The sequence below is a fragment of the Hemiscyllium ocellatum genome, chromosome 5 (genome assembly GCF_020745735.1).
Source record: "Hemiscyllium ocellatum isolate sHemOce1 chromosome 5, sHemOce1.pat.X.cur, whole genome shotgun sequence".
NCBI lineage: Eukaryota > Metazoa > Chordata > Chondrichthyes > Orectolobiformes > Hemiscylliidae > Hemiscyllium > Hemiscyllium ocellatum.
The window spans coordinates 94,298,488-94,319,608 of record NC_083405.1 but is presented as its reverse complement, the minus strand read 5'-3'; the positions used below and the strand labels follow the sequence as shown (position 1 = coordinate 94,319,608).

At 41.4% G+C, this 21,121-nt stretch overlaps 1 protein-coding gene across 1 annotated transcript in view; it reads right to left on the bottom strand.

Annotated features, from left to right (window-relative positions):
* Positions 1-21,121, bottom strand: part of armc3 (armadillo repeat containing 3) — a 184,186-nt gene that overhangs the window by 68,664 nt on the left and 94,401 nt on the right. The window contains exons 10-12 of the mRNA XM_060825711.1: positions 13,783-14,032; positions 3,687-3,823; positions 852-1,020 (exon numbers count right to left, since the gene is read on the bottom strand). Of these exons, the coding sequence (XP_060681694.1) occupies positions 852-1,020; positions 3,687-3,823; positions 13,783-14,032 (556 nt within the window). The remainder of the gene's footprint in view (positions 1-851; positions 1,021-3,686; positions 3,824-13,782; positions 14,033-21,121) is intronic.

Below are 21,121 nucleotides of genomic sequence, written 5' to 3'. Positions count from 1 at the left end.
TGGGTTAAGATTTCTGCAGCACAAGTCTATTGCTGGCATGTTGCCAGGGCCCATAGCCTTCATAGTACCCAGTGCTTCCAACCTTTTCTGGATACCACATGGAATGAATTGAATTGGCTGAAACTGACATCGGTGATGCTGTGGACCTCTGGAGGAGGCTGAGGTTGAAGAGGCTCCTGGGTCAATATCATGCAACTCTTTATCTAACAGTACTGTGGGTGTATTTTCACTAATAGATTAGAGCAGTTCGAGAAAGAAACTAACCACCACCTTCTCAAGGGCAATTACTGATGGTCAATAAATAACAGCCTTGCCAACAATGGCAAATTCCATGAAATAATAAGTAAAAAAAGTCAGAGGTGCTCCCTTTTGGCTTCTTATTTACTGCATCTCTGCTAAAAATATAATAATTGGTAATATGACTCTAAAAAGAATGCAGTACTATTGCACTGGCATTAACTTAAGGTTATTTAAATAAAGGGATGGTATGGCATCAACTGTCACATTCATAAAGATGAGGTGATCAACATGATCCAGTTGACAGAAACAATTTTATAATATTTAATATTTAAATGGTATTAACAACAGTTCTGCAGTAAAAAAAAAGTCACGGTAAAGGTTTTTTTTTCCAATTTGAAACAGGGGAGTGAGAGTCTGACACGCAACTTAAATTTTGTTACCTTTTTCTGGGTTTATCAAATAACTTGCATCATATCAAAACAGAGAGCAGGGTCAAGGTACCTACTTTTCTCTACCTAGTTGCTTATTAGTCAGTGCAGACAAGTTGAGTTGTTTGGCTTGTTCCTATGTTGCATATCCTATGTAGAATGAAATAGATTATTAAATTTTACCCAACCAGGATCATAGAAACCATCAGTGATGATGTCGTTGAATGACAAGTAGCCAGTCAAAGAATATTTGAGAGCTGCATTATGGTCAAGCAGTCTTTTCACAGCTGCATCACTAAAATTATTCTTGTGACTTGAAGATTGGTTTATTTCTTGCAGGATCTCCAAAGCACTATAAAACAAAATTAAACATCCACTCAGACAGCAAGATGGAAGACTTGTTGTATTTAAACTTTCAATGAAAACAACATGAGAAAAATCTTGGATGTCAAAGTCTAACATTAATGGTTAGTAGGAGTTATTTCTTCAAAGTCAACAAAGTCAATATAGGCTCACGTGACTCACTCAAAGGATAAACAAGAATGTCAGAAATCAAAGTCCTGTTAGTACAATCATAATGGGCTTTGAGGAGAACCTTGGCGCATTTTAGCTTAGTGTTCTGCATTGTAAGTGATCATGAAATTCTTGATGTTCTCATTTCCCAGCATTGGATAAATCTATATCCCATGTATAAATAAAACAAAACCTAAACTACATTGTGGAACAGATCACATCGTCAGTTCACTAGAGATGCAAGTTTAATAGCAGTTCAAAAATTGTATAATACTCAGAAACAGTTGCCAGATTATTAGGAAGATAGCCATATGGCTCACCTATTGATCTGTCAACTGGTGATGCTTCACCCAAATTTATGGCAGAAGATGGTCACAATTCTTCATTCACTATGGTTTTCATTAACTTTCATATGTTTGTCCACAGGGAATTGGGTCTGTGGTTGAAGTATATGTAACAACAATTTCTTCTTCTATGTTTCTTTTTTTCTAATTGGATGAATAACAAGTAGTTGAAATAGATGGTTTCGAAAAGCAATTTCTTTTTTTAAAAAATGTGTAAAATAAATTGCACAATCAGGATTAAAGATAAATTATTCCACTAATAAACTCAGTGGTCTCATCTCAGAGGTTTATTGAAGAACTGCTCATTTCCTAAATCATCTATTTCAACTACTTGACAGACTCTGTTGTATAAGACTCTGGTGCGGCCTCATCTGGAGTATTGTGTGCAGTTTTGGTCGCCATACTATAGGAAGGATGTGGAGGCATTGGAACGAGTGTAGAGGAGGTTTACCAGGATGTTTCCTGGCATGGTAGGAAGATCGTATGAGGAAAGGCTGAGGCACTTGGGGCTGTTCTCATTGGAGAAAAGAAGGTTTAGGGGAGATTTGATAGAGGTGTACAAGATGATTAGGGGTTTAGATAGGGTTGACAGTGAGAACCTTTTTCCGCTAATGGAGTCAGCTGTTACTAGGGAACACAGCTTTAAATTAAGGGGTGGTAGGTATAGGACAGATGTTAGGGGTAGATTCTTTACTCAGCGGGTTGTGAGTTCATGGAATGCCCTGCTAGTAGCAGTGGTGGACTCTCCCTCTTTATGGTCATTTAAGCGGGCATTGGATAAGCATATGGAGGTTATTGGGCTAGTGTAGGTTAGGTAGGCTTCGGTCGGCGCAACATCAAGGGCCGAAGGGGCTGTACTGCGCTGTATTTTTCTATGTTCTATGTAGTTTAGGTTTTGTTTATTTATTCGTGGAATATAGGTGTCACTGTCACCTATCCCTAACTGCTTTTGAGAAGGTGATGGTCAGTTGCCTTCTTGAACCTCTGTATTCCACTTGGTGTAGTAAGGTAGATTTAGTGATAGGTTTCATTTTCACTTTTTAACTAGTAGTATAATACATCTCCTGCCTCATTCCTTAAATAGGCTAGGCACTCTGTGGCACCAAGTATCTTGACATAAACTTAGGTGGAATCTATACCTATCGATCCACATACAAATTCAATGAAACATTCATTTTCTCCAAACTATTCTAATTGACTCAACAATTCAACCAAACTTCGTATTTCAAAAACCAAAAATTAAGTCTGTCTACATGCCGGCTAAGTGACATCAGACATGCCATCAATGTTTTGTTGAGCATCTCCATATGATCCAAGGGACCAAGTACCCTTGCAACCAGCCAAACATGATTTGGACAGCAAACAAAGTAATTGCTTAACCCTCCTTTCTCTTGTGGAGGATGGGAAATCAAAGAGAAAATAATGCATGAGTACTCCTGTGTGGTCCCAGCAGCAAATTATTTTACCTATCACCTATTATAGATCTTGTTTTCTTCCAGCGATGATTATGGACGCCAAAAAAGGGTAACAAAATAAATGATAAATAGAATAATTTAAAAAATTAATGTCAGTTTTATAATTAATTAGTGCACTTACATTTTATGCAAAATAAATTTATAATTAATACAAGCTGAATTTAATACAGACCAAACAGCACAGCTCTGTCAACAATATAATCTATACATATTTACTGTCAACTGCTCTTTGCTGAAAATCATAAATTCTTATAACCTGTCTATGTTTCCAATAAAATAAACAAAAATGAAATTATTATCTAAAGAACTGTTAATACAGAAAAAAAATGCAGGCTTTATCAAATACAGGAATGTTTATTCCATCTATTTAAAGTGATTATTTTTAATGATTAACAGATGCAGTAAATGTAATTACTACATTCACTTAGCAGTAGCCATGAAAAGCCATTTAAATGCTACTTCCTGGGGAGAATTGTCTCTCAAATTACAAAGGAGCCAAAGCGATAAAAGCTACCTAAAGGGCATTTATAATCTAAAACATCTTCTAAGCAACACTGTGCACTATAGCCAACTAGCTATGACAAATCATTTCAAAGATTCATGAAATTGGAAAGGATGTTATGTTAATTTTTGTTTCCTGACACTTTATATTCAATTATAGCATGCTTACTGTTCTTCATACTTACCCCAGTTTACAAAGTTCAGCTGTTGTTGGCTCATCTTTTCCACATACAAGTATAGCCCAGCAAGCATTGCGTCTCACTTCATCATTATTAGAATGGAGCAGTTCAACAAGTGGTTCCAAACCACCTACATTTCTCAGCTGGAAAGAAGAGATAATTAGAAATAAGCCTATTTACACTCCACCAATAGCCAATTTTCACACAGAAAATCTTAATTAAAAATTCCACATAATAAATGAGTACCATCTAATTTCAGTGGAAATATAAGATTCAATTCATCAGATTGTCAGAAAATATGTCTTTGAACTTTCTAAGGCCTGAATCCTAAATATCTTGAATAATTCTAACCTTAGAGGGGTCTGGGACACATACACCAGTGTGGTATCTATGACAGAATCAGATGAGACGTCCAATGAGGCCAATCTTGATATCGAGAGCATCTTGCTTAATTTTATATGCTTTTTGCAAGTGGCATGATGAGTTTTTGTGAGGCAGCAGTGAGTTTCAAAGTAAGGGAGATTATTGCTTGTTAAACTCCTTGTTTACAGTCTGACTCACCTCATTAGAAAATCATAGGATCTCTAAAGTGTGGAAACAGGCCATTAGGCCCAACAAGTCCACATGGACCCTCTGAAGAGCAACCCACCTAGACCCATTCCCCTACCTTATTGCTCTACATTTTCCCCTGACTAATGCACCTAACCTACACATCCCAGAACACTATGGACAATTTAGCATGACCAGTTCACCTAACCTGCACACCTTTGGACCATCGGAGGAAACTGGGGCACCCAGAGGCAACTGACACAGGCACAGATAGAACGTGCAGATTCCACACAAACAGTCACCCAAGCCTAGAATCGAATGCAGGTCTCTGGTGCTGTGAGGCAGGCATGCTAACCACTGAGCCACTGTGCCACCCATTGATAATCAACTTTCTATTTTACCAAACAAGCTAGATATGAAGACAGGTTGACATGGAAAACAGAGTGGATACCTGATGGATTCAGCTCACCACTTATTCCAAAGGATTGCCATGACCAAATCATATTGCAGGCCATGATTCATGGTCACCAGCTGCAAACACTCGTCATCTATACTGCTCGTTAGTTTTTTGAGTGCTCATTCACTTAGTACTTACCTCGATGCTCATAAGCAATGTCCTTCCTTGCATTGCCTTTTCTTGCCATGCCACGCCAATTAGTGCAGTTACAGAACCAGACAGATTGCCTTGCTGGTCAGCAGTCCTCAGGGTGTATAACTTGCTGTTTGCCAATGTGCTGTGTAAATCTCACATCTGCACCATGTACCAGCAGTTTATGTGGCAACACACTGCATGGGCAGCAAACAAGTAGCCCTGGCTCAAAATCTTATGGGAATATTCGTCAAGGATTTTCATGGGGACAACCAACAGCCATGGGTCCCAATATAGCAAGAGCCCTTGTTCATGCCCAAAACATCGATTCTCCTGCTCCTTGGATGCTGCCTGACCTGCTACGCTTTTTCAGCAACACATTTTCAGCTCTGATCTCCAGCATCTGCAGTCCTCACTTTCTCCCAATATAGCAAGTCAAGGACAGCCTTTCATTCCAGAACAGGGGATTAGTCACAGTCAGATATCCAGACAGAGTGATCTCTGTTAGGAAATCTGTGCCTCTATAGTTCAGGGAGTGCGTCACAGTCAATCCTGAGGCTACACAGGTATTTAAACTCACATGGTTAGAGATATACATAACCACTAGTCAGGGATTTGGGCAATTCTCATCCAAGGCTGTCCCAGTTGGGTTGCTCAAGGGGGATGGCCACAGTCAATCTATCAGATCATGTTTGAAGTTGGGAGACAGCAGTTGGAGGGTTGTTTTTTAGACTGGAGGCCTGTGACCAATGGTGTGTTGCAAGGATCAGTGCTGGGCCCACAGCTTTTTGTCACCGATGTAAGTGATTTGGATGAGAATATAGGAGGAATGGTTAGTAAGTTTGCAGGTGACTATAAATTTGGTATATAGTGGATAGCGAAGAAGGTTATCTCAGAGTACAACAGCACTTTTTAAAAATGTGAAATGTTGCATTTTGCTGAGGTAAATACAGCAAGACTTATAAACCTAATGGTGGGTTCTGGGGAGTGTTGCCAAACACAGAGACCTTGGAGTACAGGCTCATGGTTCCTTGAGGATGGAGTCACAGGTAAACAGGGTAGTGAAGAAGGCGTTTGATATGCTTACCTTTATTGGTCAGTGCACTGATTGTAGGAGTTCGGATGTCATGCTGTGGCAATACAGGATATTAGTTAGGCCACTTTTGAAAAATTGCATTCAATTCTGGTCTCCCTTCTATAGGAAAGATGTTGTTAAACTTGAAAGGGTACGGAAAAGATTTACAAAGACGTTGCCAGGGTTGGAGGGCTTGAGCTATGGGGACAGGCTGAATAGGCTGGGTCTATTTTCCCTGAAGCATCAGAGGCTGAGGGATGACCTTATTAGAGGTTTATAAAATCATTAGGGGCATGGATAAGGTGAACAGCGGAAGTCCTTTTCCCAGTTTCCCAGGGTAGCAGAGGCCAAAACTAGAAAGCATAGGTTTAAGATGAGAGGCGAAAGATTTAAAAAGGACCTAAAGGGCACTTTTTTTTATGCAGAGGGTGGTGCAAAACATTTCAAAGACATTTAGATCGATACATGAATAGGAAGGGTTTAGAGGGTTAATAGACCAAATGTTGGCAAATGGCACTGGGTTAATTTAGGATATCTGGTCAGCTTGGATGAGTTGGACTGAAAGGTCTGCTTCCATGCTGTATAATTTTATGACTCTATGACACTACTCACAGAGTCTATGGGAAAACTGGATTTGTGAGAAAGGGCAGCTGTTGCAATAGGAAAGAAACCTTGCAAATTAACCTTTGGTACTGGGGCTGTTGGCTGGAAGAAAGCTGGGGGTTGGCAGTTGTGAAAGGGAGCAATGCTATCTACAAGGGAGAGGGGGGTATAGTAATGCACAAATGGAAAGGGAGTCAAGTGGTGGGGAGAAGGTGGATACGTCCATGATCAAGAGCATGCTGGATTCAAGGAGAGGCTCTGAATGACCAGAATTAGCATGGTCACCTTAAATGCTAGGGCTGGGTGGAAATGTGGGCAGGTATAGGATCATGCAGACAGATATTCTGGGTACCTGGGGAAGTGAGACGTTTATGGAGTTTACGGGAAGGGCTACCAGGAAGGGAATGTTTGAGGTCTCACCAACTGGTTAGGGCAGAGGCAGCAAGCCACTGTGTGAAATGCACTCACAGTCACTTTTTACCCTGCTAGAAATTGGGATTGTGCAGTGGTGAAGAAAAAAGTTGTGATCACAGTTGATGTGCACAGGGGTAAGTGACTCCACCTGTGAGGGACCCATCAATGTTAGGGCTATTAAAGGGGAAAAAATATTGCACATAGATACAGGTGACACAGTAGCTCAGTGGTTAGTACTGTTGCCTCACATTTGGGGACCTGGGTTCAATTCCACCCTCAAGCGACTGTCTATGTACAGTTTGCATATTCTTCCAATGTCTGTGTAGGTTTCCTCCAGATGCTCCAGTATCTTCTCACAGCTGAAACGTCCAGGTTAGGTGGATTGGCTGTCCTAAATTGTCCATGGTGTCCAGGGATGTGTAGGTTAGTCATGGGAAATGCAGAATTACAGGGATAGGGTGGGAAGCTATTTGGAGGGTCAGTGTCGACTCTATGGGCCAAAAGGCCTGCTTCCACACTGTAGGGATTCTATGATCTATGTACTGCACAAAACCGAGATATACAGGGCAAAATTTGATACACTGTGTTGCGTCTCACTGCCACAGACATCACTGATCATCTCACTCACACCAAGACTTTTGGCCAGAGAAGGGCAGGAAAGAATGGGGATGTTGTATGGGAAGGCCAAAGGTGCCAGCAACATCCATAGCCCTGTATACGCCATTTACTCTTGCTTCTAGATGCAGCAGGCTCTCAGTGCAGAAATCCATCCATTGAACATTGTCTGTGGCTATGGTGTTATGCCTCATACTATCACAATGACATTCAGGATGATGCAGAGACAACTGGATTATAACCTTACTGTGAAGCCTTTTCTAAGGATGCCTCCTTTGAAGAAGTTCTCTTCCTTTCTCAACAAGGCTACAAGCCCATCGATTCCCACAGCTACCTAGGCTATAACTCCTCCCACCCTACCTTCTGTAAAAACACCACCTCTTATTCCCAATTCCTCTGCCTCTGCTGCATCTGTTCCCAAGATGACCTATACCATCTGAGATAGTTCCAGATGACTTCCTTCTTCCATGATTGCAACTTCCCTTCCCACATGGTTGAAGATGCACTCCAGCAGATCCCTTCCACTTCACATACCACCACCCTTGAATCCCACCCCTCCCAACACAACAAGGACAGAACTCACCCTGGTCCTCACCTTCCACCCCACCAAGCTCCGCATTCAATGCATCATCATCCACCACCTCCAAACGGACCTCACTACCAGAGATATATTTTCCTCCCCACCCCAGCAGCATTTCAAAAAGATCCCTCTCCCTCGCCAGGTCCACACACTCTACCAACCCACACCCCACTCCTGGCACCTTTCTCTGCCACTGCAGGAAGTACAAAACCTGTACCTACACCACTCCCCTCACCTCCGTGCAAGGCCCCAGGGGATCCTTCCAGAACCGTCAGAAATTCACCTGCACCTCTACCAATGTCATCTACTACATCCATTGCACCCAGTGTGGTCTCCTTGTGAACTGCACAACTAGGAAAGTGTAGCAGATTTTAAACAAAATAGTGGGGGCAAAGATCCAAACTTGGGAAGTTGTGATAAACAAAGACAAAGGCAACAGAGCAAGGAATCAGTGTAGGAGATAACACAGAGAGTACAGATCTAAAAACAAATCAGCAGGTAAGGCACACATATATAAATCTGTGGGGTGAATTTGGATTTGCAGATACATTCTATTTTGTTCAAAAAATATACTATCTGTAGACAGTCAATGTGGCATTTTATAAATTCCTATTTTGGAAATAAAACCAGTCTTACCCCAGTTTGAGACACAAACAGACTCAAAACAAGGCTTCACACCTTAAATGCACTTCTGAGATATCACCTTTATACTGATCAGTTATCTTGGAGCAGTGACTGGTCTGGTAATGTGGCCTCCTCTGCTGGTCTTCCAGGAAAAGGATGGCTGACCTCTGCACTACCACCTTGACCAGGAGCTCCAGGTTCATATTGGAGAATCACAGAACCTTCTTCCCCTTCTTCGATGTGTTCAGAATATGTCCTTGACTGAACAGGGCAGCTTCAGAATGTCAGTGCTGGTCAGGATGCTCAGCAGCTTTTTAAATATGGCACAGACATTGGGTATACAATACTTTCAGCAGATATCCACTGAGTAGTGAGTCATTCTGGGAAAGGTAGATTGGGGCTGGAATCAGAAGTGATGAAAGCCATAGGGATGGGGTAGGCTTTGCAGTGGAAATGTCTCCAAAAATCTCAATGTAACTTTGTCTCAACCAATAAAACATAAGATTCAACACAATATTATTTGTTTGATCTCCAAAACTGTCAGCTTCAGGAGCTTTTCATTTCAAAGTTAGTTTTTGCCACAAATCACAGACTTAACCATGAGAGTTCATTTTATTTTTGTGACTTCCCACCACACTTTTTTTGTTCACTTCCTCTTTAGTTTGATATTTAGTTTTCTCAAATTTAATATTCAATAAATTGCAACTCGTTAGCTAAATGCACAAATTTACCAACCAAACAGAATACAATCTGAGAATTCACTAACAATTTTGTGTTCCTTTTGGTGGAAACCAAAGAAATATCTATAACCAAAACTCAATAAAATCAAAGTAAAGGTTTACAAGAATTGAACCATATGTAATGCTTTTAGAAAATACTGCATCCTCTAATTTTCTCCTCAACTAGAGACTAGTTAAAAAGCTACCAATTTATAATGGACTTGCAAACATAGTTTAAAAATGTCATCAAATTATGAACTTACTATAAAGATGCCCAACACCAAAAATAGATCCAATTAAAGTGTATCCATAGTTTAATTTCAGTCAGGTCCCCCTAAGTCTAACTTTCCGACCGATAGCACTTTCTGCCTATTAGGATCTCTGTCCTAAGCCTGCTTGAATGGAATTATTAACTCTAGTTACTACATCTTTTGGATTTGACAAAGTCATTATTCCTTGTCTCTCGCATAGTTGTGTGTATGAGTCAAGTTCCAGTATAGGCCTATCATGCAATTTCGAAATTTTGTTATTTTATATCTTTACATTTTATTTCTGCTTTACACTTAATCTTAAGAGAACCTGTACTAATTTTAAAAGTTACTTTACAGACATTGAATCTAGGATTATAGGAAGCTTGCAGCACAGAAAGAGACTACTAGGATCATTATGTCAGTGACAGCAAGTCACCTTGTCTAACCATTTTTCCCCCAATTTTTAGTTTGTGACCTTGCAGCTTACAGTATTTGAGACACATATCCAGTCATCTATTGTTTGGTAGCTGAACATTTTTGCTTCTACTTTTCTTTCAGGCAATGAGTTTCAGACCCATACCATTCTCTGGGTGAAAATGTTTTTAATCTCCCGATTAAACTTTCTATTATTGAACTACTAATTCATTACATTATTAACTGTGGACTTGATACATCCATCCCCCATCCCTATACAAGACTACTTGCAGTTACTGTATTGTCTGAACTATTTTCTGTCTTCAAGCTGGATTTACAAAAATAAATTGTTTTCCTTTCATTTAATTGGGGAAGTGTACTTACTGTATTTGTAATTTGGAAGTGCCGGTGTTGGACTGGGGTATACAAAGTTAAAAATCACATAACACCAGGTTATAGTCCAATAGATTTATTTGGACACACTATCTTTTGGAGTGCTGTTCCTTCATCAGGTGGTTGTAGGGTATAAGATCGTAAGGCACAGAATCTATAGCAAAAGTTTACAATGTGATGCAACTGCAATTATATATTGAAAAAAAACCTGGATTGTTTGTTAAGTCTCTCAGCTTTTAGAATGTCCTTCAGGGTTTTTGCCCGAAACATCGATTTTACTGCTCCTTGGATGCTGCCTGAACTGCTGTGCTCTTCCAGCACCATTAATCCAGAATCTGGTTTCCAGCATCTGCAGTCATTGTTTTTACCTTTTAGAATGTCTTGCGTATGCCTCACACAGGGCACCTCACACCTTCTTTGCATTATCTGAGCTGACATGGAACCTATTGTTAAAATCCACTTGAGAATGTAAGTTCTAAAAAAAAGTTCTGGAATTTACATATGAAAGAACTGAAACCAACATGGTCATTCTAAAGGATCCACAACCACCTGATAAAGGACCAGCGCTCCAAATGTTAATGCTTCCAAATAAACCTGCGAGACTATACCCTGGTGTTGTGTGATTTTTAACTTACTGTATTTGATGATTCTTGAACTACAAGCCAGGACAATGAATAATCTTGTTGTAGGATTGCCAACTATGGTGTGGAGTCAGAGATGGAGTTTAAATGCGGACAGGAAGTGGAAACTCAATCAAAAAGACGTGTAAATAGCCTGAATTCTGTGGGATATGAGAGCCTTACAATGCTCATGATAAGAATTTATAAGGACTCATTTTTTTCAAATGTCTGTCTTGAGAAATTCTGGGTGGAGGCCTTGGAAGGCTGAAATGGAATCAGAAATTGGACTCAAGGATGGCACAGCATCCAATATTTAGGACTGCAACCATCATGAATAAGTCAACTATTTCAGGTTAGAGAGGAAGGGATGGCATCAGAGCGACTGACTGGAGAAACAACCTTCCCATAAGGTAATTTGGAGTTCTGGTGATGTACTTGTCAAGGGAACCATCCCATTTTAGGGACCTGCTTGGGATTGTTTTTACCATTTTGATGAGCTGCCTCGAATAGATTAATTGGAGTTTCCATTTGTACAAGAATAATTATGCATAATTGTTTACTAATTATTTAATACATTTTAACTCATTATTTGAGATTGAATCATGCTTTCCTGTTACATCCAGTGTATAGCTCTGAACCTGAGTAAAACTCTGCGAAGGAGTTCAACCCTTCACCAGGAATACCTTTTCTAGCCTGACGCCTTATTAAAAAGCCATTCCTGATCATAGATATCATAGGATCTCGACTTCAGTTTCAATTTTATGTACGTTCACCCTCCCTGAGTTAGCCCTTGAATACCTGTGCTAGAATCAACAATCCATTTTTATCCTGGCCCTGGTGCCTGGAATGTTTTAACTGCCTCATCCAATCCACCTCATCTTTAGTCACCAATCACCTCTTAATCCCACCTGCCACTCACTTCCCACCACAAGACCTGGCTGCAGCCTTAGAAAGGCATGATCAGGCCCTAGTAAGTTTATTCATAGCCTTGATGCCACAAATATTTATTTTTAAGCCATGGACCATAAATACTTACACTTGTAGCTTCAATCTGCATTTGAGTTTGAGTCTGATTCATTGTTGTCACATGTACCGAGATACAGTGAAAGGAGTTGTTTTGTGTGCTTTGCTGGCAGATCATAGTACAAAAGGATAGCAGAATAGAGTACAGAATACAGCCACAGAGAAGGTGCAGAGAGAGAGAGAGAGAGAGAGAGAGATCAAAATTAACATCTGAGAGGCCCATTCAGAAGTCTGATAACTGCAGGGAAGAAGCTCCAGGAATATCTCTGCTCTTGGCTGCAACATCAGAAATAATGCAGTTAATAGCCATATTGATGTGAACACTTCTACTACCATGGCTTTTAGAGTCATCCAGACTTTGTTTTAACGCTAAGAATTGTAGAATCCCTACAGTATGGAAAGAGACCACTCAGCCCAAGGAGTCCGCATCGACCCTCTGAAAAGCATCTCATCCAGACCTAGTTCCGAACCCTATCTCCATAACCCTGCATTTACTATAACTAATCCATCTAGCCCACATGTTCCTGAACATTATGGGGTGTAAGAAGTTCTTTATCTACTTTTGTCTTGAGAATTGTAGGTTCCGGCTCAAATACAACAGTAAATGAAGTCAGAGATCTTGGCATACAGGTCTATAAAGGTAGCAGTACAGGTAGATAAGGTGGTAAAGAAGGCATATGGGATGCTCTCCTTCATTGGCAGTGGTACAGAACACAAAAACAGGGTATAATTATGAACTGAATAAGACAGTACTGAGGCCATAACTGGAGCATTGTATATAGTTCTGGTTACCACATCACTGGAAGGATATAATTGCTCTGGTGAAAATGCAGAGATTTCCTAGAATGTTACCTGGGCTAGAGATCTTTAGCTATGAGAGATTGGAGAGGTTGGGTTTGTTTTCCTTGGAACAGAAAAGGCTGAGGAGTGATACAATTGCAGTATACAACATTGTGAAGGGTGGAATAGATAGGAAGAATCTGTTTCCCTTGGTAGAGGGTTCAAAAACCAGGGGCTGTAGATTCAAGCTAAGTGCGAGAAGGATTCGAGGGAACATGAGGAAAAGCATTTTTACACAAATGGTGGATGTCTAGAATTCACTGCCTTATTTGGTGGTGGAAGCAGAGACCCGAAACTCTTTCAAAAAGTACCTGAATCTCAAACCTAGGTGCTGTAAGCTGCTGGGCTATGGGCCATGTGCAGGAAGATGGGATTAGAAAAGATATCTGAGTGTCCTTGTGTCAGCATGGGCAGGATAGGTGGAATGACCCCCTTCTATGGGTTAATCATTCTATCATCTTGGGAAAACCTTTGCTCTGGGCATTTGCCTCAAGATATATCCACCAATGGCCATGTTTCAAAAACATTATGCATCCATTCTGGCTTTCTGCTTAGATTTTTTGCCTATGAGAAGGAATTATTTTTCTGCATTTCCTTAACTGAGAGACATATAATACTGAGAATTATAGGGGTAGACCTACTATATTTTTATGGAGTTTTAAATACATTTATACATTTGGAATTTCTTACAAATAGTTCAAAATGTTACAAGTTTTTAAAAAATCTTTATAATTATATTTAACATTCTAATAATATCACGACTTTGTTTTCACAGCTTTGAATTAATTCCTACCTCTGTTCTTCCATTTACATCACAAGCTAATGATGCCACAAGTAGTGCAGCCTTGCTCTGAACCAACGTGTTAGGAGACTTCAATGGTTCCACAATGGCAGTCATAGCCCCACAATTCTGAATACTGGCACGTATCGGTTCCTGTAAGGCTAGATTAGTAATTGTAGCAGCAGCATTGACAACAATGCCATCCACGGGCTCAGTCAGCAATTTCACCAATGGTTCCACACCTTCAGCATCGAATACAGCACTGTTTAAATTGAAATAAATATTAGAAGCAAGCAGCTCTTCTTAAAATTGGAAAGAATTAAAAAAAAACTCTTCATACATTTTTTCTGATCTGCCTGCCTGCTAAGACAAGTTTCCTCTAAAGCTCATCCTTGATCAAACCTGAATTTGTATCATTTTCCCTCTCCCGTCTGCTATGCACTCTCCAAAGTCATGCCCATGAAGTCTACTTCCTGCTCCACTGACACTGAAGTGTTGACAGAACAAGTTCCCTTTCTGGTTGCCATATTCGGTCATGTTGTTAGCATTTTTGTCCTCTGACGTATTGCTCCCCTTCCTTTAAATCTGGTGTAATCTCATGCTTCCTCAAAAACAACCTTTGACCATTTCATCCTTTCAAACTACCGCACACCTGCTTTCTTCTTAAATGCTAAAGGGTATAAAAGTATGACATCCGATGCGATACTAAATTTTCCCTCCTCATTCATTCCAAACTATCTAAAGATTTTTGACCTGTTTGACTATATCATCTTCCTCCAAGGTCTTCCAGCTGGGTGCACACTCTCCACATTCTATTCTTATCTATCCAATTGTAGCCAAGGAATCCTTGGCTTTTTCCCCCTTCTACACAGTGGCCTCTGGTGTTTTGAAAGATTATTTACAGTGTGGAAACAGGCCCTTCAGCCCAACAAGTCCACACCGACCCTCCGAAGAGCAACACACCAGACCCCTTCCCCTACATTTACCCCTTCACCTAACACTACAGGCAATTTAGCATGGCCAATTCACCTAACCTGCACATTTTTGGACTGTGGGAGGAAACCGGAGCACCCAGAGGAAACCCATGCAGACACGGGAAGAATGTGCAAAATCCACACAAACAGTTGCCTGAGGTGGGAATTGAACCTGGGTCTCTGGCACTGTGAGGCAGCAGTGCTAACCACTGTGCCACCGTGCCATCCCTAGTGGCCTTTTCTTTCTCACCTACATGCTGCCCCTTGGTGAAATCATTCAAAAACACAAAAGCATTCATAAGTATGCTAATGACGTACAGTTGAACCTGATTACGACTGCTCTATTGTCTCTAAGTTGTCAGATTGCTTCCCTGGAGGAGCAGAAAGTTTCTCTGACCGAAGAGGGATATGAGCCAAATGCTGGCAAATGGGAACAAATCAGTTTAGGATATCTGGTCAGTGTGGACAAGTTGGACTGAAGGGTCTGTTTCCATGCTATGTAACTCTATAACCTTATGGCTCTATGAATACTGCGAAGACCAAAGTCATTGAGTGAAATTTTACTTCAGAGCCACAATCTTCCACAATGATATTAACCTAGTGATGGGTGGAAGGGTTTGTCACCTAAGAGTTGCACGTAGATAGGATAATGTAGAAGGTGTTTGGTATCCTTTCCTTTATTGGTCAGAGTACTGAGTATAGGAGTTGGGAGATCATAATGCGGCTGTACAGGACGCTGATGAAGCCATTGTTTAAATATTGCGTGCAATTCTGGTTTCCTTCTTATTGGAAGGATGTTGTGAAACTTGAAAGGGTTCAGAAAAAAATTTACAAGGATGTTGCCAGGTTTGAAGGATTGGAGCTATAGGGAGAGGTTGAATAGGCTGGGGCTGTTTTCCCTGGCATGTCGGAGGCTGAAGGGTGGTCTTTATAGAGGTTTATAAAATCATGAGGGGCATGGACAGGGTAAATAGACAAAGTCTTTTCCCTGGGATCGGGGAGTCCAGAACTAGAAGGCATAAGTTTAGGGTGAGAGGGGAAAGATACAAAAGGGACCTGAGGGACAACTTTTTCATGCAGAGGGTGGTGCGTGTATGGAATGAGCTGCCAGAGGCTAGTATAATTGCAAGATTTAAAAGGCATCTGGATGGGGATATGAATAGGAAGGGTTTGGAGGGATGTGGGCCAAGTGCTGGCAGGTGGGACTAGATTAGGTTGAGCTATCTGGTCGGCACAGCCAACTTGGACTGAAGGGTCTGTTTCCGTGCTGTACATCTCTATGACTCTAAGGAGCACAACAAGCAAACCCGCATGGGATTATTTGTGGGCTCCTGGGAGACAGATGTAATGAATGGATTAAAACACATTCAGTGCTTGGGCATGCAGACTGGGGTCTGGTTTGATGATGGCCATCCCTTTCCCTTGCTGCCAACACCCACATCCCCTCCACACAACACCAGCACCAAACCTAGGCCTCAGGCTTTTAACCTACCAACACATCCCTGCTAGCCTCTGATTGGCCAGCAATTCTCAGTGGGCAGGACAACTGTCCATGTCTGGATTCCAGGGAACGCCTGACTCTGACCTGTCAAATGCCTAAGAGGTAAATAATGTGGTAGCCTTTTCAGAAGGAAGTGAGGTGGGATTCTGGGGCCACTGAGCAAGATCCATCCCCTTCATTAAGTACCATCAGGTATTTCACTTTGGTCCCTGTCACAAACTCTAGCCACAGATTCCATTCAATTGAGTGGCCAAGTCAGAATGTTTGCAATTTAGATGTCATATTTAGCCTTGAGATGACAGTTCATACACAGACTCACACCATCTTTACAAATGCCTATTTCTACATTCATAAAATGATATGATTCGTGCCTAAGCTAATCTACTGCTGAAATTCTTATCCATGCCTTTGCCACAGTGGAATTGACAATTGCTATGCACTCCCGGTCAGCCTATTCTTTGTAAGGCTATTCAAACTCTGCATCTAATATGCACCAAAACCATTCTCCTATCATTCCTGTGCTTGCATCGGGTTCACTTTAAAATTTCCATCCTTGTTTCAAATCCCTCCAAGAGCTCTCCTCCTCTAACTCTACAATCTTCTCAAACCATAATACCCACTGAGGTTCCTCTGCTCCTGTACTCCTCTCAAAGTTGTGCCATTGAGTCTGTATTGACTGCTTCTTACTGCGTTGAAATTCATCTGCCAGAAGTATGCCCTATTGGCCAACTTGCCAATGTCCCTGTGAAGTCATTCAGCCTCATCCTCACAATTCACTATTCTCCTGAACTTAGTATCTTCTGCAAATTTAGGGATTTTGCCTTTAACATTTATCTCCCAATTGTTTATATAAATTAGAAAAATGCAAGAGTCCCAACCGATCCCTGGGAATTCCCATCCTTGTTTCATACCCCTCCAAGTCCTCTCCTTCTCTATCTCTACAATCTTCTTCAACCATACTATCCATCAAAATATCTGTACTGCTGAACTTTTAAGCATCACCAATTTTAATCTGTTTACCTTTGGCTTGATGTGCTTTTGGCTGCCTATGCCTAAGTGCTGAAATTTCCTCTATAAATCTTTTCACCTGCCCTTCCTCCTGTTAGACATTCCACAAAGATCTTTGATTGCATTCAGTATCTTCTTATACAGCTTCGTGTCAAATCTTGTGTCATAATGCTCTTGAGAAGCATCTTCAGACATGTTAGTATGTTGAAAGTGTGATACAAGTATCGCTGAGGGGGGAATGCTACCTTCACATGTATCTCAAATATTTATTTAGATATCTCATTGTTTGAATATATAATATATTCACAGGATTTCTCTGTGATCTGTACAGGTCTTCCATGGGTTCAGTAAAACATCAGTTTCCTATCCCCAATGTGAATGCACTGTATCTTTGTCCTTCATTTTACTGAAATAAAAGCTACATCTGTTTCAGTGTACATCATTGAAGCATGCTTTGATGAAAAATGCTTTCATTAATGGACACTAAAAAAACCTCATTTTCCAAATAAACTCAAAATGTAAGTACTTTTCTTGAAAACATATTGAATACAAATTTAAAATTCATAAGATGGGATTCAAGATGGTGGTGACCCAGTAGGTCTGAGTCTGCTGATCTCTGCCCAGGACCCAGGCAAAATGAGGTACTTCCCCCACCTCATTTTTAAACTACTAAAAATAGCTTTTTCCTAGCAGCTACCGTCATTCAGCTTCAAACTTTAGCAGTTTGATACATTTTAAAATGACCAAAGGTAAACAACTGCAGAGTTCGCAACAGGCAGGGACCCTTCCCCTCCCAGCAGCAACAGATGCGTCCGCGACCAACCCATGGAACTTACCTGCAGAGGAGAGCCTGATAGAGTCATAAAGATGTACAGCATGGCAACAGACTCTTTGGCCCAACCCGTTCATCCCAACCAGATATCCCAACCCAATCTAGTCTGACCTGCCAGCACCCAGCCCATATCCCTCCAAACCCTTCCTATTCATATACCCATCCAAATGATGCCTCTTAAATGTTGCAATTGTACCAGCCTCTACCACTTCCTCTGGCAGCTCATTCCATACACGTACCACCCTCTGTGTGCAAAAGTTGCCCAGTAGGTCTCTTTTATATCCTTCCCCTCTGATCCTAAACCTATGCCCTCTAGTTCTGGACTCCCCGACTCCAGGGAAAAGACTTTGCATATTTACCCTATCTATGCCCCTCTATTAGGTCACCCCTCAGTCTCTGACGCTCCAGGGAAAACAGCCCCAGCCTATTCAGCCTCTCCCCATAGCTCAAATTTTCCAACCCTGGCAACATCTTTGTAAATCTTTTCGGAACCCTTTCAAGTTTCACAACATCCTTCTGATAGGAAGGAGACCAGAATTGCATGCAATATTCCAAAAGTGGCCTAACCAATGTCCTGTACAGCCTCCCATTGCTGTACTCAATACTCTGACCAATAAAGTAAAGCATACCAAATGCCTTCTTCAAAATCCTATCTACCTGCGACTCCACTTTCAAGGAGCTATGAACCTGCACTCCAAGGTCTCTTTGTTCAGCAACACTCCCTAGGACCTTACCATTAAATGCATAAGTCCTGCTAAGATTTGCTTTCCCAAAATGCAGCACCTCACATTTACCTGAATTAAACTCCATCTGCCACTTGTCAACCCATTGGCCCATCTGGTCCAGATCCTGTTGTAATCTGAGGTAACCCTCTTCTGCTGTCCACTACACCTCCAATTTTGGTGTCATCTGCAAACTTACTAACTGTACTTCTTATGCTCGCATCCAAATTATTTATGTAAATGACAAAATGTAGAGGGCCCAGCACCGATCCTTGTGGCACTCTATTGGTCACAGGCCTCCAGTCTGAAAAACAACCCTCCACCACCACCCTCTGTCTTCTATCTTTTAGCCAGTTCTGCATTCAAATGACTAGTTCTCCCTGTATTCCATGAGATCTAACCTTGCTAATCAATCTACATTGGGGAACTTTGTCGAACGCCTGACCGAAATCATATAGATCACATCTACCGCTCTGCCCTCATCAATCTTCTTTGTTACTTCCTCAAAAAACTCAATCAAGTTTGTGAGACATGATTTCCCACACACAAAACCATGTTGCCTATCCCTAATCAGTCCTTGCCTTTCCAAATATATGTACATCCTGTCCCTCAGGATTCCCTCCAACAACTTGCCCACCACCGACGTCAGGCTCACTGGTCTATAGTTCCCTGGCTTGTCCTTACCACCCTTCTTAAATAGTGGCACCATGTTAGCAAACCTCCAGTCTTCCGGCACCTCACATGTGACTATCGATGATACAAATATCTCAGTAAGAGGCCCAGCAGTCACCTCTCTAGTTTCCCACAGAGTTCTCAGGTACACCTGATCAGGTCCTGGGGATTTATCCACTTTTATGCATTTCAAGACATCCAGCACTTCCTCCTCTGTAATATGGACATTTTGCAAGATGCCACCATCTAATTCCCTACAGTCTATATCTTCCATATCTTTTTCCACAGTAAATACTGATGCAAAATACTCATTTAGTATCTCCCCCATTCTCTGTGGATCCACACAAAGGCTGCCATGCTGATCTTTGAGGGGCCCTATTCTCTCCCTAGTTACCCTTTTGTCTTTAATGTATTTGTAAAAACACTTTGGATTCTCCTTAACTCTATTAGTCAAAGCTATCTCATGTCCCCTTCCTGCCCTCCTTATTTCCCTCTTAAGTATACTTCTACTTTCTTTGTACTCCTCTGAGGATTCACTCGATCTATCCTGTCCATATCTTACATAAGCTTCCTTCTTTTTCTTAACCAAACCCTCAATTTCTTTAGTCATCCAGCATTCCCTATACCTACCAGCCTTTCCTTTCACCCTAACAGGAATATACTTTCCTCTGGATTTTCGTTATCTCATTTCTGAAGGCTTCCCATTTTCCAGCCTTCCCTTTACCTGCGAACATCTGCCCCCAATCAGCATTCGAAAGTTCTTGCCTAATACAGTCAAAATTGACCTTTCTCGAATTTAGAACTTCAACTTTTAGATCTGGTCTGTCCTTTTCCATCATTATTTTAAATCAAATAGAATTATGCTCACTGGCCCCAAAGTGCTCCCCCACTGACACCTGAGTCACCTGCTCTGCCTTATTTTCCAAGAGTAGGTTTATTTTTGCATCTTATCTAGTTGGTACATCCACATACTGAATCAGAAAATTGTCTTGTACACACTTAACAAATTCCTCTCCATCTAAACCCTTAACACTATCTTGAAGTTTGTTCAGCTCCGAAAGAAGATCGACACATCAATTGAAGAGACCCGATCCAGGTGGGAGTTGATCTCAGTCATGCTGCAGAAGCATGACCAAGAAGTTGAGAAACTCGAGCAACATGTTGGAGGGGTGGAGCAACAAGTCGAATCCTCTGAGACCGCTGCTGAATCTTCTACAGGTCAGGTCCAGGCTCTGGAACGTCAGGTCCGGGCCTTAGAAGAGCATATCAACGACCGGGAAAATCAAGGTCGTCAGAAAAATATTCAGCTGCTGGGCCTTCCTGAACAGGAGAAGGAACACCACTTGGTGAATTTTTGGAACAATGCCTCCCACAACTGCTGAAGCTGGAGTCTGAGTTAGGCCAGGTGCAGGTTGAGCGGGCCCACCAGGTTGCTGTGCATAGGCCTGGGTCGGACCAGCGCCCCGCCTGGTCCGAGTGCGACTTCAGCAACACAGGGAAAAACAAATGTTGCAGGAAGCCTCCAGAGTTTTGGGGAAGGACCCCCAAGCCATGTTTTACAAGGGATACAAAATAGTGCTGTTCCAGGACATTTCTCTGGTTATGGAACACAAGAGAAAAGTGTTTGACAAGGTAAAGAAAC